This window comes from Pan paniscus, chromosome 4 (assembly GCF_029289425.2).
Source record: "Pan paniscus chromosome 4, NHGRI_mPanPan1-v2.0_pri, whole genome shotgun sequence".
NCBI classification, from domain to species: domain Eukaryota; kingdom Metazoa; phylum Chordata; class Mammalia; order Primates; family Hominidae; genus Pan; species Pan paniscus.
This window is the reverse complement of record NC_073253.2, coordinates 59,371,648-59,394,281: the sequence shown is the minus strand read 5'-3', so window position 1 is coordinate 59,394,281 and position 22,634 is coordinate 59,371,648. Positions and strand designations below refer to the sequence as shown.

At 40.7% G+C, this 22,634-nt stretch overlaps 1 protein-coding gene across 11 annotated transcripts in view; it reads left to right on the top strand.

Moving 5' to 3' along the window:
• Positions 1-22,634, top strand: part of SNX18 (sorting nexin 18) — a 238,349-nt gene that overhangs the window by 25,414 nt on the left and 190,301 nt on the right. For 2 of the 11 annotated variants that reach the window (XM_003827464.6, XM_057302300.2), the window contains exon 2: positions 58-2,735. The exons of 8 other annotated variants lie outside the window; for them this stretch is intronic. In XM_003827464.6, coding sequence (XP_003827512.3) covers positions 58-311 — 254 coding nt within the window. In that variant the 3' untranslated portion in view covers positions 312-2,735. Of the gene's footprint in view, positions 1-57; positions 8,191-22,634 lie in introns of those variants that run through there. One more of the 11 variants, XM_055112382.2, reaches the window with a different exon arrangement.

The following is a 22,634-nucleotide window of genomic DNA, read 5'->3' as shown; positions in this document are numbered from 1 at the left end:
TGTTCTTGGGGTATGTGGATATATAGGTTTTTAATTAATTGTTATTTTTAACTACAGGAGCTCTTACCAAAGTCAAGGAGAGTAGGCGACATGTGGAGGAAGGGAAGATGGAGGTGCAGAAGGCTGACGGCATTCAGGATCGCTGTAACACTATTTCTTTTGCCACTTTGGCTGAAATTCACCACTTCCATCAAATTCGAGTAAGAGACTTTAAATCACAGATGCAGCATTTCTTACAACAACAAATAATATTTTTCCAAAAAGTTACCCAGAAGTTGGAAGAAGCTCTTCACAAATATGATAGTGTTTAATGACTGGACGTTGGATTGTGGACTTTTTCAGTTCAAGGATAATTTCTACAGCAGAATAAAAACTGCTGTCAAAGAGCTATTGCCAGCTATCAGTGGTGGTACAAGGACGGTTTTGTGTTCATCTGAAACCCAGCTGAATTTATAATTATGTAGGAAATAAACAGTTAATATGGTTATATAATAGAAACAGTACCACACATTGTAACTAAATTATACTATGTATGCCTACACTACCATTGTAACTTTTGGAATAATGATTATACTATTTGCCTTATTGCTTTTTGAAGTATGGGTATTTTAGTGCATACTTTGTAGACCTCAAAACCCATGAAGGGTCTCAAAGAAGCTGGCTGGATACAAGCCTGCTGTGGATGCCTTTTTACTCTCATAGATTGGGATTACCTAAATTCAACCTGTTCTCTGTTTACAAACTCCAACTAGAGCAGCTATGCGACCTTGTGCCTTTAGACTCTTGGTTTTTCATTTCTCCCCGTCCCTTCCCCACCTTTTCAAAGTAAGCCACAGCTTTTCTGATTGAAAGAGTGAAAGGCCAGTGCATATAATGACAAACTGATGATAACCTCATATTGGCAGTAGGGGGTCGGGGGGGCGGTGGGGTGGGACGATCAGCTGTCATCAATTTGCACAGCAAGTATTATCTCCTGATAAGATGCTGGTGAATGCAGGGGAGTGAGATTCATTGCTTATCTTTGGATATGAAGTCTGTTAGGGAAGAAACGGTGCCACTATTCCCTTAGATGCAACAGTAGCATAGCCTCTTCACCCAGGCGTCCCAAAAGCTTGGCGTGAAGATTTCAGCAAACATGTCTTACAACAGGAGGAGGAGTCTAAATCAGTCAGGGGATAAAAGTATCGAATCATTGACAACACACACTTGGCTTTAGTTCTTAGGAGGGTTTTGTTTTTGTTTTTGTGTTTAGGTTGAAGATTTTCTTTTAATATTCAGTTTTTTGAAAAAAATGGATCTACACTGTTAACTGATTGAGACTCCACTGTGATTCACTCGTTTACTTAAAAACTTTTCAGGGATGTCTGTAAATTTCAGTGTTAATATGTCATGAAAAGTGGTGTTGATTGATCTAAGGAGGGACCAGAAATAATTTTTGCTATTCCAAATACTGAAGGAAAAAGATAATTGATTTATACTATGTTTAAAAAAAAAAAAGGTATTGATAAGCCCCCCCCAGGACATTTAACCTTAAAATTTATTTTAAATGTATTCTTTTATTATTATAAGGGAAATACAGATGGCTGATAAATACCAAAAAGATTCAAAAGCAGCTTGATTTAAAAAGCACAAAGAGATTCTGGCTTACAGTGCCCCAATCTCAATGTTTTTATAGTTGCTGAGCTAACTAATGTGATTATTGAGTTTACAGATTTAAAAATTGTCACTGTTAGAGTATCTACTGTTTTTATGAAGTCAAACTTATGCTGCCTCAGAAATCCCTGGGTACTGAAATGGTAACATGGAAGTGAAGAGGTCACTTTGAAATATTGGTGAGTCACAAAGATTAAAGAAAAGGATCAGTTTGCAGATACTCAGAAAAGGTTATTGAAATAATTACTGAACAGCACATTTTCTCTCTAAAAAGTAGTTTCATATGGGTTGTATTTTTAAGATCAGATTATCATTTTGATACTTGGTCAAAATTTTGTACCTTAGGTTACTTAGAGTCAGATTTAACATCATGAACATTATGTGGCTTTGTCTTTACTACAGATATGTGGAACTGTAACCAAATATGTCGTCTCTAAAACTTGTTGATTGCAAAATACAGTTCTATAAACAAAACCCATATGTATATATAAATGTTAATTTTGCAGAAGTCTGGAAATTATAACTATAGCATTTAAGTTTGAGTCTGTATTGGACAAATAAGCACTATGCTTTTCAAATGATTTAAAAATTACTTTTATTTGCCTCTTTATTCTGATGGTGGTTGGATTTTTTTTTTTTAATAGTAAAATCACTAAACTTGTGCAATGGTAGCATGGAAATTATCTGAGGTATATTGTATGATTGTACTTTAGCCAGGGTGGACATAGCTTAAATTATAAAAACTAAAGATGAAAGTACAAGGAAGTATAAGTTATACTTATGTAAGTATAAATTCATGCTGCCTACTTCTAAGAGAAATTTCATTCTTCATAACCACATAACATTATAATGCCACTGATTCATACGGGATTTACATTAATTCTATGGGGGAGGACACTAGAATTATTAGTGTTCATTTTCATCTAAGATCTTTATTCTCTAACGTTCTTGGTCCTATTGAAACATTGCAGTATGCAAAACTACTGCAATGTTAAACCCAAGAGAAAAGCCATTATCATGTGTATGCTGGTCATCATGATCAGTGTGGTACAATTTTTAAAAATAAACTATCATGCCCTTCATGCCATTATTTGTCTTTATTTCTATGATTTATAATCCTGACATGTGATGTGTTTGTAACACAGGGTGTGCACTTGAGCCTGGTTTTACTGTTTTTATTAGACAGAGTTGTTTATATGCTGTAACTGTAACGCAGCGAGACTGGTTGTACAGCCATGTGTCGTAACCTCGTTCCCTGTCCAAGCTGTTGTATCTGAAGGTACCCAGTTTGCACCCAGGATGAGGGAACGCATTCGAAAGTGAAATGTAAAGCCAGTGCACGAATATTATAGTAATTGAGATTTTCCCAGGCTTCACTGATACAGTTGTTTTGCATTTATTCATAATAATACAGCAGATTCTTAAATGCCAATTTTTAATTGTCTTAAATTTTGCTGCTGTTCTCATAATTAAGGACTTGAAAAATGTTTTAGTCTGTCAAGTATGTAAAGTTTGTGTAAAAACTTTTAAATGTCATTCTTAAGTTCATTGCCATAGCCATTTTCCATTTATGTCTTCATTTTCCAAAAATCAAATGCCATGTCTGATACCTTTAAGTCCATAAGCATTCAATTTTCTTATTTCCAACTTCTTCTTTGGTTAACAGAATAAGTAAAACAGGGTATTATTTATTTGTAGTCTAGAAATGTTGAATATTGTTTTATTTCCTTCAAAATGTTATGATTAGTGCAGATCAGCCATGTTTATCTTTTTAAAAAATAAACAGGTTGCTTTATTTCTTAGCTTCAATGGAATATAATTATTTTTTCTCCACTCATCAAGGAGGCATTTATTTAATGTGAAGAATTGCACAGAAAAATAGAAGAGCATGTTCTGTCTTGAGCTTCATCTGTAGTTACCATAGAAATTATTCATCAAACACTGTAGCTAATTTGATTAATTTAAAACCATCGTCATTCAGACAGTCCCATGGAGTATCTGCTTCCATTAGTGACATCAGGAATTAAGCACATAGCAGTAAGTTGTGAGTGAGAGGTTTTGAAATAATAGCTCCCATGAGTCCAATACCTGAGACAGAAGCAGGTGCTTAAGTAAAGTACTCGACATACTGTCTGTTGGTTGCCATAAATAGGCGAACTCCAACACACATAAGCCAAAATATAATGGCTACGGGACCTGGCATATCTTGCAAGGGGCCACAGTCCCATTTGGCAAAGCTTGCCCTCTTTGTGGGGCTTTGTAGTCTTGTATCTGCTTATCTTTACAGATTTGTTTTACATATATGTTTTTTCTCCTGGCCTGCCTTTCTTAGCATCTTGTAATGTCTAGAATGGCCTAGCCATCTTTTACTTCACAAATATACTTGGACCAGTGATGGACATCTGGACAAATCACCTACGGTTTGGGGAGGCTGTGAGAAGGAGAGCTACACTTAAAAGTATGCAAGAGAAGAAAGGACCTTTATCTGGTTATCCTCACAATGAACCTATGAGGAAGATAATATCTCTAGTTTATAGATGAGTTAAAGAGATCAGTGAAGTCTAATTTCTTTTGACCAAGATCACACAAACTAAATGATGGAGCTGAGATTCAAATTGGGATCTGGCTCAAGCCTATTATTTTTAAACTAGATTACACTGAATGCGATTTCTCTGCTTTTCAGAAATCCCTAACATCTTCCCAAGTCTCCACTCCTGGAATGATAGAGATTCCATCATTCTTTGGGCACTGGGCACAAAAGTACAAAGGGAACTTCCCAGAATCTGCTGTTTGCACCCATTTCTGCTGGGAAAGGTGAGAGGCTGTGCTGCTATGTCTGGTCTGTCAACAGAAGGGCTGACTGCAGTCTTACATAGACTGGGAAGCATGCCAGATGTTACCTTCCAGTATTGTTACGAAGAGTGAGAGAAAGGGTCCAAAACTGACTGTTTCCCCTTCTCTCCAACTTTCACCTCCATGCAGTGCCAATAGAAGCACATTCCAGTTGCCATAACAATGGCCTTGGCAGAACCACAAGTCAAAAATTTGAACTCCAGTTGGTCAGAGTCAGGGTTACTCATGAGTACCACTTGGTCACAGGTGGGACTCAGGTGAGAGCAACAGAATTTGCTGAGTAATAAGCTCTGGAGACTTTGAAGAGTGGTGGGGTAGACTTCTAGGCAGCGTATAGAGGGATGCTGCTGTGCTAGGGCTCCATGGGCAGGAAACCAGAAAAACCCAGCAGTGGAAGCCAGGCCTCTGAGGTGGGGGAAGTTAATCTGGGATTGGCTCATGGCTATAGCCTTTCCAGGGATCACAAGTCCTCCCTACTTGGCCCTGATCCCAGGATGTCTCAATCCTAACATCCCTGTGTCAGAGCTTCTCAAACTGCCTGCCTGTCTTAAAGGCCATTTCAGCTTCATTGAGTGACTTGTACCAGAAGCATGCCAAAGGCAAGACCAATTGTCCATGTGAAGCCACCTGCAAGGGAGCTTAAAAACAAGGTGTGTGGTATTTTGTTGCTGTGTGTCCCATCAGCCTACCCTGGAATTGATCTCTAAGTCTGAAGTGGCCAGATGCATCAGACCTTATTTTTGCAGTGGTTTAAATTTTCTGTCACTCCAGGAAATGGCTCTCAGGATGGAATTGCTGAGTTGTTGAGCTTCTCTGCAAGCTGACCCAGCATATCAGTGAGAAAGGCAGCAATTTGGAGCCAGAGACCTGGGTCAGATCCTAGTTGCTCCACTCTCTGACCTCAGGCAACTCACTAACCCAGCTCTGACCCTCAGTTTCCTCAATTGTATGATTGACTGACTTAGATTGTATTGAATTATTGAGAGTATTAGATAAACCACCATGTGAAGCCTTAACCATTTTGCAATACTCCCTCCGTGACAGACATGGGAGATGATAACAATTTTAGAAGTAGATACTTAATAAATGTTCTATTCCTGAACATCATGTGACCATGGGCTAGTCACTTAACGTGAGTCAGTTTTCTTATCTATAATGGGGTATGCAGTCATCCCTCAGTATCTGCAGGGCATTGGTTCTAGGACACCCTCAATCCCACCCCACTCCCTGCAGATAACAAAATCTGTAGATGCTCAAGTCATAGAATGGCATAATATTTTCATATAACCTATGCACGTTCTCCTGTATACTTCAAATCATCTCTTTATTCCTTGTCATGCCTAATACAATGTCAGGGCTATGTCAATAGTTGTTACACTGTTATATTTTTATTTGTATTTTTTTGTATTGTTATTTCTTATTGTTTGAGGTGGAATATTTTCAATCGTCCATTGGTTGGATCCACAGATGTGGAACCCACAGATACTGAGGGCCAACTATAGAATCCCCTTTGTGGACATATTGTGAGAAATGAATGGCAGGTGGAAAGCCCTGAGCCCAAGGCATTGACAGGAGGGATAGAGTAAAGACCCTCTGTGGTTATGTGAGAAAGGAAGAGCTGCAGTATTTAAATAATAAGAACATTGTGTCACCTGTACTATGGAAAATTAAGGAGTTCACCCTTGGGTCCCAGGTAGGCAGAGGTTCCTGCTTTAGCCCTGGTAACTTCACCTTCTGCCCACTTTGCCCACCTGGGTCACAGGACCGAACCCCATTCCAGCTTCTTGTCTTGCAGAGCCCTGGCACAGCATCCTTCTTACTCTGCCTGGAAACCTACTTCTCCACTGCTTCTCAGACCCACCAACACCTCCTGTTAGGGTGGGGAGAGGCTCAGCTCTCCAGAGATGGCCCTTTGCAGCAAGGCAAAGGAGCCCTTGGTCTCCAAAAGCTAAGTGCTAATATGTTTAAGAATTTGTCCTGTAGCTCTAACTAGGAAGATCTGAAAAAGACAGCTCAGAACTTGTCTTTATTCACCAAATTAATAGTGGTTTTATTGAATTCTTTTCACATCCTGAAAATATGTACTTGGGACCTAGGACAGAGAGAGGCAGCCTACTCTGTGTTCACGTCCCAACCCTGGCCTCGTGTTACATACAGACATCGTAAGATGATGGTCAATGTGTCACTCTGGGAAGTTGAATTTAGTGCCTCTGAGTGGCTTTTGGGGCAGCCATGCCCTGAATCAAAATATTAGTATAGACCAAGTTTGATTAGGCAACTTGTTTGTTCCACTTTTGTTCAACCCAGCAGTTTTAAAAGAATGCAGAGTCTTAGTTCAAAATGGTTCCCTTTGCTTGAAAAATCTTAAAAACATTGGAGTGCAGTTCAGGATTTACCAAATTAAGGTTCAGCTTAAAGCTGATGGTGCTTCTGTTGGTGTTTGTTCAGAATCTGTATTTTTAGTCACTTTTTAAAAAATTACTTGGCTCCTGTTTGTGAACTCTTGTAAGCCAACTGAGTTACCCAGATGCTAACTACATATTCACATGTGGCTATAACCTCCTGAGAGTGTCAAGTCCATAAGTCTGTGTTCTCTGTATGAAACAAAGGACCTATGGGGAAAGTGAAACCTGTAATTCCAGAGAAAAGGAGCTTTCTTCACAAATGTTGCTTTTTAGTGGCTCCTATCCCAGAATCAATAGAAAGAAAATTGGACCTTTTAGGTATTCATGCTGACAGGTGGTCTCATAACAAATTTCTCAGCTATCCAAAGGATTAAAAACTGTAGGTATCTATCATTTTTTAAAAAAAACAAGATGAGGAAGCTCTTCATATACCAATACAGAATTTTCCTAAGAAAAATTAAATGAGAAAAAGAGGCAGAGAAATATTTGTACGCTACCCTTTGAGCAAAACAAAGCGAATGTGTTTGCTTATATATGCGGTAGATGATTATTATTATTTTTAGATGGAGTCTTGCTCTGTCGCCCAGGCTGGAGTGCAGTGGTGCGATCTTAGCTTACTGCAATCTCCGCCTCCCGGGTTCAAGTGATTCTCATGCCTTCAGCTTCCTGAGTACCTGGGATTACAGGTGCCTGCCACCATGCCTGGCTAATTTTTGTATTTTTAGTAGAGATGGGGTTTCACCATGTTGACCAGGCTGGTCTCGAACTCCTGACCTCAGGTGATCCATCCGCGTCGGCCTCCCAAAGTGCTGGGATTACAGGTGTGAGTCACTGTGCCTGGCCTATGTGTAGATTATTTATGAAAGTAAATGCAGCAACTTGGTAGCAAGGCAACATTGTTTGCTTTCAGGAATGGGAATGGGGGGCAGGAGAGAAGCTTACTGTATTCCCTATTATCTCTTTTGAATATCAACGATTGAATGTATTTCCTATTTTAAAAATAACGAAATGAATGTTAAATTTGACAAGGGGACTAGCAAAAAAAAAAAGAAAAAAAAAGATGTCAAAAGGTGGGTGGAGCTGCAGCTCTGTGTCAACCCCCTCGAGACCTGGAAGTGAATTGTACAAGGCACAGGAAGAACTATCTTGTTTGGACAGTGGACTCGATGATCAAGTCAATGTTCATTGTGTTACTTTGCGAAAATTCAACAGCATTGGGAAGCGGACTGCTAAGAGAATGTGTAATGTAGGCAGTAAAGACAAATGTCGCTGGACCATAGTCTGTTGTTTTATATGGTACTGGGTATTCTTTTGTCTTCTGAACCAAAAATCCTTCTCCTCCTCCCTTCCCTGTGAAGCCTTCCATGAAACTCTAATCCCAGTGTCTTGTCCCTTCTCTGCACTCGGATCACTTTTGTGATGGTGTTTTGCAACTAATTATGTAAGATCCTGGGCTAGTATCGTTTCTTTTTCTTACCACATTGAGTGTTTATTTTGCTCTAGGAATGATACTGCCATTACGTTCATTCTTTGATCTACAGAACTCTCCTATAAAACCATTTTACAAAGAAGGAAACAGGCTTATAGATATTCCATAATGGTCACGTAAAGCGGCAGAGCTGGAAATTGAATGCAGTCACCTGACTCCACAGCTTGTGATCTTAATTCTTTTCCAATTTACTTGAGACTACCAGGCAAACATACAAGCCCTGATTAAGTGGTGATGTGGTGGTCTCCTGGAGGACAAGGCCTATCCCATCCTACACTTTCTCTGGGGTCTCTGGAGCACACTGGGCCCAGAGCAGTAAATACAGCAGAACTGTGGTTTTAGAAACAGAGACCTTTGTGATCCTCTGTGTGCACAATCCTAAATTGCCCTTTATGAAAGAAAGAAAATAGTGATATGCTAGCCCTCAGTGTTGGCATCACCAGCACCAGCAGTCAGCCTTCTTAGGAAGGCAGCTTTTCACAAAGACCTCTGTGCTAGTTTCAGGAGAATGGAGGAGTTGGCTCCAGGAGGAGAGAGCAGCCACAGTGCTGGCTTTGTTCCGCTGTGGGTGCCGCGTCTGTCCACCAGCCTGCGGAATTCAAATCTGTGCCTCCGCGACGTGACCCATTACCACGCATCACACCCTTCTGAGACATTCATGAGCGGCTGGTGTTTTGACTGTCAAATCTGTGTCTGCCAAGTTGCTGCCATTTATTCTCCTTAAACACATCTAGCAGAGTTCAAAAGAGGCTCAGGCTGATTCCTCGTGAAGAAAGCTGGCCTCAGAGGGGGTGGCCCAAGGGGTCTAAAGAGGCTAAGACCAAGGAATTCACCACCATCAGAGCTTTTGGATTCTGAAGCCCTTAATAAGAAGAAAAAGTAATAAATCATCATGCTGGCTCTTTTACTCTTTCAATACAAAAGCTTTCAATGAGACCAGACTTCGGACCAGCATATTCTGTCCTGTGGACAGACCCTGTGGGAAACCAAATCATCGTCATCTAAAGGTTGCTGTGAGAAAGGTAGTCACCCCAGCGCCAGCACACATTGGAGTCATTTTGCTTGAAAAGCTTGATGACGCCATCGGCACGGTGGAGACATCCTGGACGCTGGGACCGATAGAGTCCTTCGTTCTGCAGATATTTATTGAATGCTTGTTGTGCTTCGGGCACTGTTGTAGGCACTAGGAATATAGCAGTGAACAAAGCCAACAAAAATTTACTTTCTAGCTAGTAGGTGAGGCAATAATAATGAAATAGATTAGTGAACTAGATGATATGTAGAAGGTGGTAAGTGCTATGGGGAAAAAACTAAGGGGGGAGGAGGGAGGGAGTGTGAGGAGTGAGGAGAATTTGTTATTTTAATTGAGGTGGTCAGGATAGGCCTCCGAACCTGAAGACTTGAAGGACTGAGAGTGAAGTATGTGGAAGACCTTGGGAGGAACATTCCAGAGCTTCCACAGTTGGTGCAAAGGCCCCGAGGCAGGAGCACAGCTGGGGACAGTATGGCTGGAGTGGGAGAAGGGTGGGAGGGGATGGGGGTGCAGACTGGTGAGGAGGAGATGCACCCAGAGGTGAGTGGGGAAGGTCCAGATCTTAGAGGGTCCTACGGGCTGCTCTGAGGACTTTGGCTTTTTCTCTGAATGAGATGTGGGGCTCCCAGGGGCGTTGAGCAGGAAAGAACATGATCTGCCTCGTGTGACAAGGGCACTTTGGGCAAAGGCAGAAGCAGAGACCACATTGGAGGCTTCGTGATAAGCGAGACATGGTGGCCCACACCAAGACACTGGCAGTGGAGGCTGAGGACCTGGTGGCCACCATGTCCCCAGTATAGAGCTTGGCAAGCACAGCAACAGGTCGGGGAGCTGATGGCCACCATGTCCCCAGTCTTGGCAAGCACAGCAACAGGTCCCTCCTCTGTATTCTGTGCGTCCACAGCAGACAGCCACCTGCTTTTGATCAATAATTTCTAGTTTAATTAACAATCATCTTGGTGTGATGCAAGGGACATTCTCCTTAGAGTGACTCTTATTATCTATTAAGTACTATTTTATGAGTTAGCTCTCAGATAATAATTTTATTTATAGATTCTTGGGGCCACCTCACTGCTGTCCCGAGATGTAACAGACTGACTGAGGTCAGACGCAGAAAACTGCCTTCTAAGTTTCTGGGTGCACACATCTGTATGTCAGCAGTAGATTAGCAACCATCCTGGTTATGGCCTGAGAACCTTGTCTCTCTCGGTGCAATTACATCTGCCTGGTTCCCATAGGGGCTGCCTCTGATTAGCTCTAGCATCTCCAACATGGGGGTTGAGGCCCAGTGGTTGCCTCTCCATGCACTCTGGGGACCTTATAACTGCCCAGTCAGGGTGCTGCCACATGACATTTGCAAACTGAATCAGCAAACTTTAGCACACTGTTCACAATTCTTTTGGATTCCTTCCCATGCCCTAATGTGCAAACACTGGATTCGCTGTTCTGCATGGCTGGGCCTCCGTGGAGCTCCCATGCTCTGCCTGCTCACCAGGGCTCTGCTGCTCTTTTACCACCAGATTGCCCTTGGCGAGGCTTGTATTGAACCTTTCTTCTGCTTCCATTTGTTCATCTATTGCTACCATTGTTTGTCTTCTAAACAAATATCTGCAAATGAGCTGATAAAACTTTAAAGAATTCTTTCCTCCATCTCTCCTACTTTTGGTAATGGTATTTTTGGACCCTGGCTTTACCTTAGCATCACCTGGGGAGCTTTAAAAATATTACAGTGCCTGGACCCCACTTTAGACCCATTGAATCAGAACGTGAAGGGGGGCTTTGGCTTCACTATGTTTTAAAAGCTCCCCAGATGATTCTGATGTACAATTTCACTTTCTTGCTACAAGTAGACATAAACAGGGCCTAGCTCCGCAGGCTGTTCAGGCTTCTCGTTCACCAACTCAAAGGTTCATCTCTAAATGAGGCCTTAGAGAGTCACAGAGAGTCAGTGAAGGGGCTGAAACATGAAAACGTTCATTATATGAATTAAATTCTCTGTTCCATTACCAGAACACATGGCCTGTAATGAACTATGAGTTAATATAGTTTTAGTCCATAATCCATTTTGAATAGCACAATATTTCATTGTATTTTGTGTGTATGTATTAAAAGCAATGATGTGTTAATTTTAAGTGATTATAATAAAATGTTTTCCATTCTTTAATGCATCATGGCTTTAAAAAACCAGAAGTCGTCCCAGGCTGCATGGGAAGGGCAAGACTTTCTGAGGAGCAGCCATGGCCTGGGGAAAATAATATCGAGCAGGGATTTCCAGATTATATCGGGGTCTTCCTTTTTCTAGTCCTGAGACTCTGGACAGATTCCTTAAGCCCTCCTCCAAAAGGAAGATTTTATGATTCATTTATTGTCAAGGTAGGAAAACTGAGGCTTAGAGAACTTCAGAAAGATAATTGTGTAAAAGTCCTTTGCACAGTTTGCTGGCTTTCTCATGCCACCCCAGCCATACAGCCATACACCCACACTGGAAATCACGCCAGCCAGCCCTTTGTAAACTGTTTCCTCCGCTGGTTCAGCCTTCCAAGTCTTCTTTGTCTGGCTGAATCCTACTCCTCCTTTGGGACGGGGTTCAGGCATTACCTGCTACTGGCAGCTGTCCCTGTCCCATCTTCCCACCCTGTCTTGGTTAGGTGTCCTCTGTTGTACCCGGGGTACCCGATGCTTTCTGCTACCTTGACATTTGTTGCACTTGGTATAATTCTCCTGCCTTCCTTCTTCCTCCTTCTCTAGTCAGTTGGCTTCTTTTCTCTCCATTTTCCAGTGTTCAGCATAGTACCCGGCATATCTTTCTTTTTTTTTTTTTTGAGATGGGGATCTCATTATGTTGCCCAGGCTGGTCTCAAACTCCTGTCCTCAGGTGATCCTCAACCCTCAGCCTTCCAAATTGCTGGGATTATAGATGCACATCATGGCACCTGGCTAATGCCTGGCATATCTATAGATTTACTGTAAGAATGAAATTGAGGCCAGGTGTGGTGGTTCATGCCTGTAATCCCAGCGCTTTGGGAAGCCAAGGTGGGCATATCACTTGAGGCCAGGAATTCAAGGCCAACACAGTGAAACCCTGTTTCTACCAAACAATACAAAAATTAGCCGGGCATTGTGGCACATGCCCGTAGTCCCAGCTACTGAGGAGGCTGAGGCAGGAGAATCAGTTGAACCCAGAAGGCGGAGGTTGCAGTGAGCCAAGAGTGTAGCACTGCACTCCAACCTGGGCGACAGAGTGAGACCTTGTCTCAAAAAAAAAAAAAAGAAAAAAGAATAAAGAAAAAAAGATTGGGTAAAAGTATTAAAAAGTATTTTAAAAGTATTAAAGCCTCAGTGTTGTGTTACATTTGCTATACATTTATAAGCAGGGTGATTTATTAACTGAGGTTTCCTTGCTATAATTTCCCTCCTTTCTAGTCTAAACTGCTTGGTCAGCCCTCACCAAAAGCAGAAAGAGAGGGTACCACCAGCAGCTCTTTGGTGAAAGCCTAAAATCTTCAACATCCATAGTACTAACACAATATTTTATCAGCCTCTTATTAGTGGGTGTTTAGGTTGCTTCTAATTTTTTATTATGAATGATGCTGCAATGAACATCCTTAGTCATTATGTTAGTTCCCTATTGTTTTCATAACAAATCACCACAAACTCAGTGGCTTAAAACAACACAGATTTATTACCTTGCAGTTCTGGAGGTCAGAAATCCAAAAGAGACTTCTGAGCTAAAAATCAAGGCATCGGCCGGGCTGCATTCCTCTGTGGAGACTCTGCGGGAGAATCCATTTCCCTGCCCTTTCTAGCCACCTTCATTCCTTGGCTCATGGCTCCCCTCCATCTTTAAAGTCAGCAAAGTCTCATGGAATCTTTCCCACATTGAATCACTCTGACACAAAACATTCTTGTCCACATTTAAAGCACTCTTGGGATTACATTGGGTCCACCTGGTATAATCTAGGAGACTCTTATATTAAGGTCAGCTGATTAGCAATCTTAATTCCATATGGCAACATTAATTTTCTCTTGCCATGAACATAGCCTATTCACAGATTCTTGGGTTCTGGGCATTAGAATATGGACATCTTTGGGTGGGGCTGGGGAGGGGGTTCGTATGCAGCTTACTGCAGTCCTATCTTTGAACACTTGCGTGCTTATCTGTGTAGGATGACTAGAAATGAACTTGCAGGAGTGGGGGGTATGCACAAAAAACTTCAACTGCCCTTGTAAAGTCTAGATTTCCACCAGCACAGTGTGGCAGGCCTTATTTTCCTCACTGTGACCCGTCTTGAATATTTTAATGTTTTAAATCTGGCATGTCCATTTACATTAAGAAGCTGATAGGACACTGAATTGTCCATGATCCAAAAGCCAATTGTGTTTGCCTTTCAAAGGACACAAGCAGCATTTTTCATCTGTTTTATCTTTCAAACTGTGTTTTGCTTAGGTTAATATTTAAATAATTTGGCGTTTCTTTGAGGACCATCAGTTGATCAGCAAAGATACAGCACAGAATCAATGGCAAGGAAAATGCCTTATGATGAACATTTTCTTGCTAGCAATTCATAAAATAGTATTCTAATACACTGATTAACTTAATAATTAGTTCATTAGTATTTATCATACACCCAATGCATGTCAGGCACCACCTGACCTCCAGAAATTTACAAAGCAGTAAAAGGAATAAGACACAAGTGCAGAATGCATGGCAGGGGATTTGAGAGTTGACTGTATTTGCATAAAATCCATCCATTGCAACTTATGTGATTGTAACTTGTTGCAATGAATCACCTTTATTTTGGAAAACTTCATGTTTTTAGCTAAATAGTTGGATAATCATACGATATGGCAACATAGCATGCAGTTGCCAAAACTTTTGTTTGAATGCAACAATTTCTCAAGCCTGAAAGAGGAATCTAAAAGATCGATGATCTGAAATAAGCCAACCACAAAAAGACAAATGTTGTTTGATTCCACTTATATGAGGTGCCTACAGTAGTCAAATTCATAGAGACAGAAAATATAATGGTGGTTGCCCCAGGCTGGAGGGAAGGGAGAATGGGAGTTGTTAAAATGTTACAGATTTTCAGAGTTTCAGTTTTGCAAGATGACAAAAATTCAATTGTACAACATGAATGTACTTAATATTGCTGACTTGTGCACTTAGAAATGATTGAGATGATAAATTTTATGTTGTGTATAATTTATAAAAAATTTGAAAAAATAGTTATCTTCTAAGCAGTCATGGGAGAAAGTTACTGCAAACATTTATTGAGTGCCAACTGTGTTGGACACTCCCATGTATTGTCTTTTTTTAAAATGTATTTTTATTTGTTTTTTAAAATAGAGACAGAACCTCACCATGTTGCCCGGGCTGGTCTCAAACTCCCTGGGCTCAGGCAATCCTCCTGCCTTGGCCTCCCAAAGTGCTGGGATTATAGGTGTGAGCCACAGTGCTGTGCCCTGGGTATTGTTTAGTCCTCCCAACAACTCTATGAGGCAGATATAATTGACCTATTTTGCAGGTAAAAAAGACTCTGTAACTTGCCCAGAGTCACACAAACTGGGATTTGAGCCCAACTTGTCTTTCTCCTGTGTCCTGGTACATAAGTAAGATCCATGGGATTTTCACTGTAAACATCACCCTAAATATTTTTTAAAGTAGAAATACCCATATTAGAAATGACTCAAGGGCACAATTACTTAGCTAGAATATAAAATTCCTGGAAACATTTACTGGCTTCTCCAGATAAAGTTTATCTTACTAAATAATTAGGACTTTTAGTTTTTCCTCCTTCCCTCCCTCTCTCCATTCCATCATTCTTTTCTCATTCTTTCTTTCAAGATTAGAGTAATATCTAAATCACAGTCACGTAGAGCAGTACAACCCATGTTGAGGTAACTTATTAAATTAGCCCCTGACCATACATTACTATTCAGAGGGCTGGGAAAGATCTGTAAGGGATTGGACAAAGGAAATGCTCCACCTGTTCCTCCTCTGACTTGGGCCCTTGATGATATCATATAAAAAGTCATTTCCTGCTTGGTCCTTATCTCTAATGCTGACTAAATTAATAGTCTTACTTCCTTTACTTGTGTGTATGGAATTTGGGAATAAAAGTAAAATCACTTCCTACTGGGTTTTATATTTAGGCTCCTTAAAGTTCATGTACTTGGGCAATTTTTCCTTATTTGGGGACTACAGGTTGTTCGATGTAAAAAAGGAACAAATTATAACACATGCCATGCCGAAATTCAGTGAGAGTCATGGTTTACCTGGTACCCATGTTCTAATGAATGTATTTCCAACCCGTAAACTTGCTGAAGATTTGGAATAAGTAAAACCAAAATCATACTAGTATGGAGGTTTTAAAACTAACTTAAAAGAGTGACTGTATATTCACAATTGCTACCAAAAAAAAAAAAAAAACCTAGGAATACAGCTAACTAGGGAGGTGAAAGAGCTCTACAAGGAGAACTGTTAAACACTGAAAAGAAATCAGAGATGATGCAAACAAATGGAAAAACATTCCATGCTCATGGATAGGAGGAATCAACATCATTAAAATGGCCATAGTGCCCAAAGCAATTTGTAGATTCAATGCTATTCCTATTAAACTATCAATGACATTCTTCACAGAACTAGATAAAACTATTTTAAAATTCATATGGAATCAAAAACAAGCCCAAAGAGCCAAGGCAATTCTAACCAAAAAGAAGAAAGCTGGAGGCATCACGCTACCCAACTTCAAATTACACTACAGGGCTACAGTAAGGAAAACAGCATAGTACTGCTACAAAAACAAATATATAGACCAATGGAATAGAATAGAGAACCCAGACATAAGGCTGTATACCTACAACCATCTGATTAGCAACAAAGCTGACAAAAACAAGCAATGGGGAAAAGACTCCCTATTCAATAAATGGTGCTGGGATAACTGGTTAGCCACATGCAGATTGAAACTGGACGCCTTCCTTACATCATATAATCAACTCAAGATGGACTAAAGACTTAAATGTAAAACCCAAAACTCTAAAAACCCTGGAAGACAACCTAGGCAATACCATTCTGGACACAGGAATGAGGAAAGATTTCATGACAGACACCAAAAGCAATTGCAAGAGAAGCAAAAATTGACAAATGGGGTCTAATTAAACTAAAGAGCTTCTGTACAGCAAAAGAATCAACAGAGTGAACAGACAGCCTACAGAAAGGGAGAAAATATTTGCAAACTATATATCTGACAAAGGTCTAATATCCAGCATCTATAAGGAACTTAAACAAATTTACAAGAAAAAAAAAACCCCATGAAAAAGTGGGCAAAGGACATGAACAAGACACTTCAAAAGAAGACATACATGCAGCCAACAAGCATATGAAAAAAAGCTCATCATCACTGATCACTAGAGAAATGCAAATCAAAACCACAATGAGAACTAATTTACACTCTCAGTGGGAATGTAAATTAGTTCAGCCATTGTGAAAGACAGTGTGGCGATTCCTCAAAGACCTAAAAACAGAAATACCATTTGACCCAGCAATCCCATTATGGGGTACATACCCAAAGGAATGTAAGTCATTCTGTCATAAAGATACATGCACGCATATGTTCACTGCAGCACTATTCACAATAACAAAGACATGGAATCAACTTCAATGCCCATCAGTGGTGGACTGGATAAAGAAAATGTTGTACATACACACCGTAGAATACTATGCAGCCATAAAAAATGACATCATGTCCTTTGCAGGAACATGGATGGAGCTGGAGGCCATTATCCTTAGCAAACTAATGTAGGAACAGAAAACCAAAGACCACATGTTCTCACTTGTAAGTGGGAGCTAAATGATGAGAACATACAGACACATAGAGGAGAACAACACACACTGGGGCCTATTGAAGGGTGGAGGGTGGGAGGAGGGAGAGGATCAGGAAAAATAACTAATGGGTACTAGGCTTAATACCTGAGTGATGAAATAGTCTGTACAACAAACCCCCATGACACAAGTTTACCTATATGTAAATACCTGCACATGTACCCCTGAACTTAAAATGAAAGCTAAATTAAAGATAAAAATAAAAGAAAAGAGTGGCTATCATAAACTAAATCACTTTGTGTGGCACTTTGAAAGATGTCCCATGCAGTGTGGGACCCTGAAAAGAGCACTGGACTTATATTCCTATTTTGGCAGCAGAATCCAGCACAGCCAAGGGGAGGCCATGGCACCAGGTGACAATCATGTCTGCGAAAGTGCTTGGAACCATCAAGCAGATCCTTCAGGCTTCCAGCCCTACAAGGAGAGAGAGTGGCACCCAAATCCATGTTCCTCTTGAGGGAACCAGGCTGGAAATTGAGTAGCCACCACCAAAGGGGTGACATCTAAGATGTTACATTTGATCAGTTATAAATGTCTATCTTTACATAGCTCTATGGTCAAATCAATAGTCAAACGTCTATTCTGTGTCCATTTGTTTATTTGTTTGAGATGGAGTTTTGTTCTGATTGCCCAGGCTGGAGGGCAATGTCATGATCTCGGCTCACCGCCACCTCTGCCTCCTGGGTTTAAGCGATTCTCCTGCCTCAGCCTCCCAAGTAGCTGGGATTACAGGCATGCACCACCACGCCTGGCTAATTTTGTATTTTTAGTAAGATGGGGTTTCTCCATGTTGGTCAGGCTGGTCTCAAACTCCTGACCTCAGGTGATCCACCCGCCTCAGCCTCCCAAAGTGCTGGGATTACAGGCATGAGGCACTGCACCCGGCCTCTTTTTATTTTTTTAAATTTTTATTTCGACAGGGTCTCACACTGTCACCTAGTCTGGGGTGCAGTGGCTTACTGCAGCCTCAACCTCCTGAGCTCAAAAGGTCCTTTCACCTCAGCCTCCCAAGTAACTGGGATTAGAGGCACACACCGGCACGCCCAGCTAATTTTTTTGTATTTTTTTTTTTTTTTTGTAGAGACAGGGTTTCTCCATGTTAGCCAGGCTGGTCTAAAACTCCTGGCCTCAAGTGATCCTCTCTCCTTGGCCTCCCAAAGTGCTGGGATTACAGGCATGAACAACCACACCTGGCTTGCCCCCTTTTATTATCATAAATGCTCCTCTTCATCTCCCAAAACATTTGGGGTGCCATTTTATTCATTCATTGCTAGATGCTGAAATATACATTATGTGTACAACAGACTAAGAGTGATGTTTGTTATGTAGAAATAATGGCCTTGAGAATGAACATATGCAGGGCCTTTTGACTCTACTTTTAAATAGAGCTTGTATGTCTTTATTATTCGTCTTATCAACAGGAAGCAGATATACAATGGCAGAACCTGATGCAAGGCAACAAGTGTTAAAGTTTGATATTTTTTCATCAGACTATGATTATTTTACTTTCTGAGGAAGATTAACATCCAGCTTTGATTTTTCTATAATGAGGTTTTTTTCTGATGATAAAATTAATATATGATAAGTAATACTTGATATGTGTAGTGAAGTATTCTAATAACATTCACTACCACTTATTGAGACATTTTACTTAATGGGATTCCCTGCTAAGTGCACACCCTTCGTTAGCTCTTTCAAACCTCAGACAGCTCTTCGCGGGCGGGAAAATCACTCCCTGTTACTGATGAAGGTGTTTGGACACCAAGAGGAGGTGACTTGCCAGAGGGCCATGGTAGGGGGAGGTTGTGCTGGATTTAAGTCTTCAGAACCTTTTCTTAATGACGATGGATTCTGGGTTTCTTCTAAAAATGTTAAAAATATGAAGGCAGAAAAATGTGGTGGTTAGATTTAAATATTCCTTATACCATATAAGTATGAGAAAGGAATGGTAAGAAAAGGGACCATCTCATCTCCATCACCTTTTTAATGCACAGTTATGCACCAAATAACAATGTTTTGGCCAACAGCAGGCCCCATGTAGGTTGGTGGTCCATAAGACTGTAAGGGAGCCCACAAATTCCTCTAGCTTAGTGACATCATAGCCATGGTAATGCAGCACAACGCGTTTCTCCTGTGTTTACGGTGATGCTGGTGTAAACAAACCTCCTGCACTGCCTGTCGTGTGAAGGGATAGCACAACTACGTACAGTACCTAGTACTTGATCATCTTAATAAATGACTATGTTTACTGGTTTATGTATTTACTGTACTATACGTTTTATGGTTATTTTAGAGTATACGCCTTCTACTTATGAAAAGAAAGTTAACTGTAAAACAGCTTCATGCAGGTCCTTCAGGAGGTATCCAGAAGAAGGCATTGTTATCACAGGAGATGACAGCTCCATGCGTGTCGTTGTCCCTGAGGACCTTCCAGTGGGGCAAGATGTGGAGGTGGAAGACAGGGATATTGATGATCCTGACCCTGTGTAGGCCAGGCTAATGTGTGTTTGTGTCTTAGTTTTTAATAAAACAGTTTAAAAAGTAAATACATAAAAATTTTAAACATAGAAAAAAGCATATAGAATAAGAATATTAAAAAAGAAAATAATTTTGGACAGTTACACAATCTGTGTTTTAAGCTTAGTCTTATTATAAGATTCAAAAAGTTAAAAAAAGTTTAAATAAAGTAAAAAAGTTACAGTAAGCTAAGGTTAGTTTATTACTGAGGAAAGAAAAAAATGTTAAAATAAGTTTAGTGTAGTCTAAGAGTCCAGTGTTTATAAAGTCTACCATGGTGTACAGTAATGTCCTAGGTCTTTACATTCACTCACTATTCACTCACTGACTCACCCAGACCAGCTTCCAGTCCTACAAGCTCTGTTCATGGTAAGTGCCCTATATGGGTGTACCATTTTTTATCTTTTATACTGTCTTTTTACACTACCTTTTCTATGTTTAGATATACAAATACCATTGTGTTACAGTTGCCTACAGTATTCAGTACAGTGACATGCTGCACAGGTTTGTAGCCTAGGAGCAATAGGCCGCACCATATAGCCTAGGTGTGCAGTAGACTGTTCTGTCATAGTTTGTGTAAGTGCACGCTGTGATGGTCACACAATGATGAAATCACATAATGATGCATTTCTCAGAATGTGTTCCTGTTGTGAAATGACACATGACTGTATGTTTTCAGTCTAGTGGCCCCACCTGATGCTCCACCTTTCTGATCCAGGTACAGGTAGTTGTGACTCTGGCAGTCAGATCTGACCTCTAAAGAGGCCCCTGGACAACCCACTTCTACAGTTTTCTCCATGATTTTGTATGGTTATATTTCTCCTTCTATTTGAAATAGCTTGAGTGGAGCTCTTTTCTGCAGCTGAACCCTAATATAACATATATATTATTTATATATAGGAATATGTTGTGTATAATTATGTAATATATGTATATAATTTTTATAATTGAAGTCAGATAAAGGTTTATACATTTCTTTTTCAACTTAACATTTCCTTGTAAACATTTTGCAAATTTTAAAATCAAGGCTGAGCACGGTGGCTCATGCCTGTAATCCCAGCACTCTGGGAAGCTGAGGCAGGAGGATCACCTGACGTCAGGAGTTCAAGACAGCGTGGCCATCTCTACGAAAAATTCAAAAAAATTAGCCAGGCGTGATGGCGGGCGCCTGTAGTCCCAGCTACTTGGGAGACTGAGGCAGGAGAATAGCTTGAACCTGTGAGGCGGAGGTTGCAGTGAGCCGAGACCGCACCGTTGCACTCCAGCCTGGGCAAAAAGAATGAAACTCCATCTCAAAATAAATAAATAAATAAATAACAAAATAAAATAATAAAGGGTTTATTGATTCCATAATATTTCTCCAAATAAATACAGCCTAATTTATTTTCTATTTCCTTATAATTGAACACTTAGATTCTTTCCATATTTTTACTTGCATAAATGACTACTTCTTTGACTAAGTTTATCAGTTTTCAATTACTGCTGTAACAGATTAGTATACACTTGGTGGCTTAAAACAGCATAAATGTATTATTTTGTAGTTTTGGAGTCCAGAGGTCCAAAATAGGTCTCACTGGGCTAAAATCAAGATGTTGTTAGGCTGGGCGCAGTGGCTCACGCCTGTAATCCCAGCACTTTGGGAGGCTGAGATGGGTGGATCACCTGAGGTCAGGAGTTCAAGGCCACCCTGGCCAACATGCTGAAACCCCATCTCTACTAAAAATACAAAAAGTTAGCTGGGTGCGGTGGTACGTGCCTGTAGTCCCAGCTACTTGGGAGGCTGAGGCAGGAGAATTGCTTGAACCTGGGAGGCAGAGGTTGCAGTGAGCCAAGTTTGCGCCACTGCTCTCCAGCCTAGGCAACAGAGAGACTCCGTCTCAAAAAACAAACAAACAAAAACAAACAAACAAACAAAAAAAGATGTTGTTGGTCTGAATTCATGTGGGAGGGTCTAGGGTAAAATTCGTTTTCTTCCCTTTTCCATCTTCTTGAGGCTGCTCATGTCCCTTGGCTCATGGCTGCCTTCCATCTTCACAGCCAGTGATGGCTGAGTCCTTCTCACATGGCATTACTCTGACATTGATTCCTATGCCCTTTTTTCACCTGTAAGACCAATTTGGGTCTACCTGGATAATCCAGGATAATCTCATTTCAAAGGCACCAGATCAGCAACTTCTATTTCATGCAACATAATTTCCCCTTGCCATATAACATAAAATGTTCACAGGTTCCTGGAATTAGGACGTGGGAGCCCATTTGGGGGACCATTATTCTGCCTCCCACTCACAGTAATTCTGCTTCTAGGAGTCCATCCCGTAGAAAGAATCAAGCCTATAATCCCAGCACTTTGGGAGGCCAAGACAGGAGAATTGCTTGAGGCCAGGAGTTTGAGACCAGCCTGGTCAACATACTGAGATCCTGTCTCTAAGAAAGAAAAAAAAAAATACTGAGTGCAGTGGCATGCACCTATAGTCCCAGTTACTGGGGAGGTTGAGGTGGGAGGACCACTTAAACCCAGGTCATTGAGGCTGCCGTGAGCCATGATTGTACCACTGCACTCCAGCCTGGGTGACAGAGTGAGACCTTGTCTTAAAAAAAAAGTACAGTAAATATTTTCTTTATAAATACAGGTATTCATGATATTGTTCTGCAACCTACTTTTTAAAAAGAATATCATTTTGTGTAAATAAAACTTTATGTACCTGTTTAAAAGGGGCCTAGAAGGTCATATTTCAAACTGTTATCAGTAGGGACTTGAATTTGTCAGCAGTGGAATGAGAAGGTTGGAAAGTTGGGGATGGA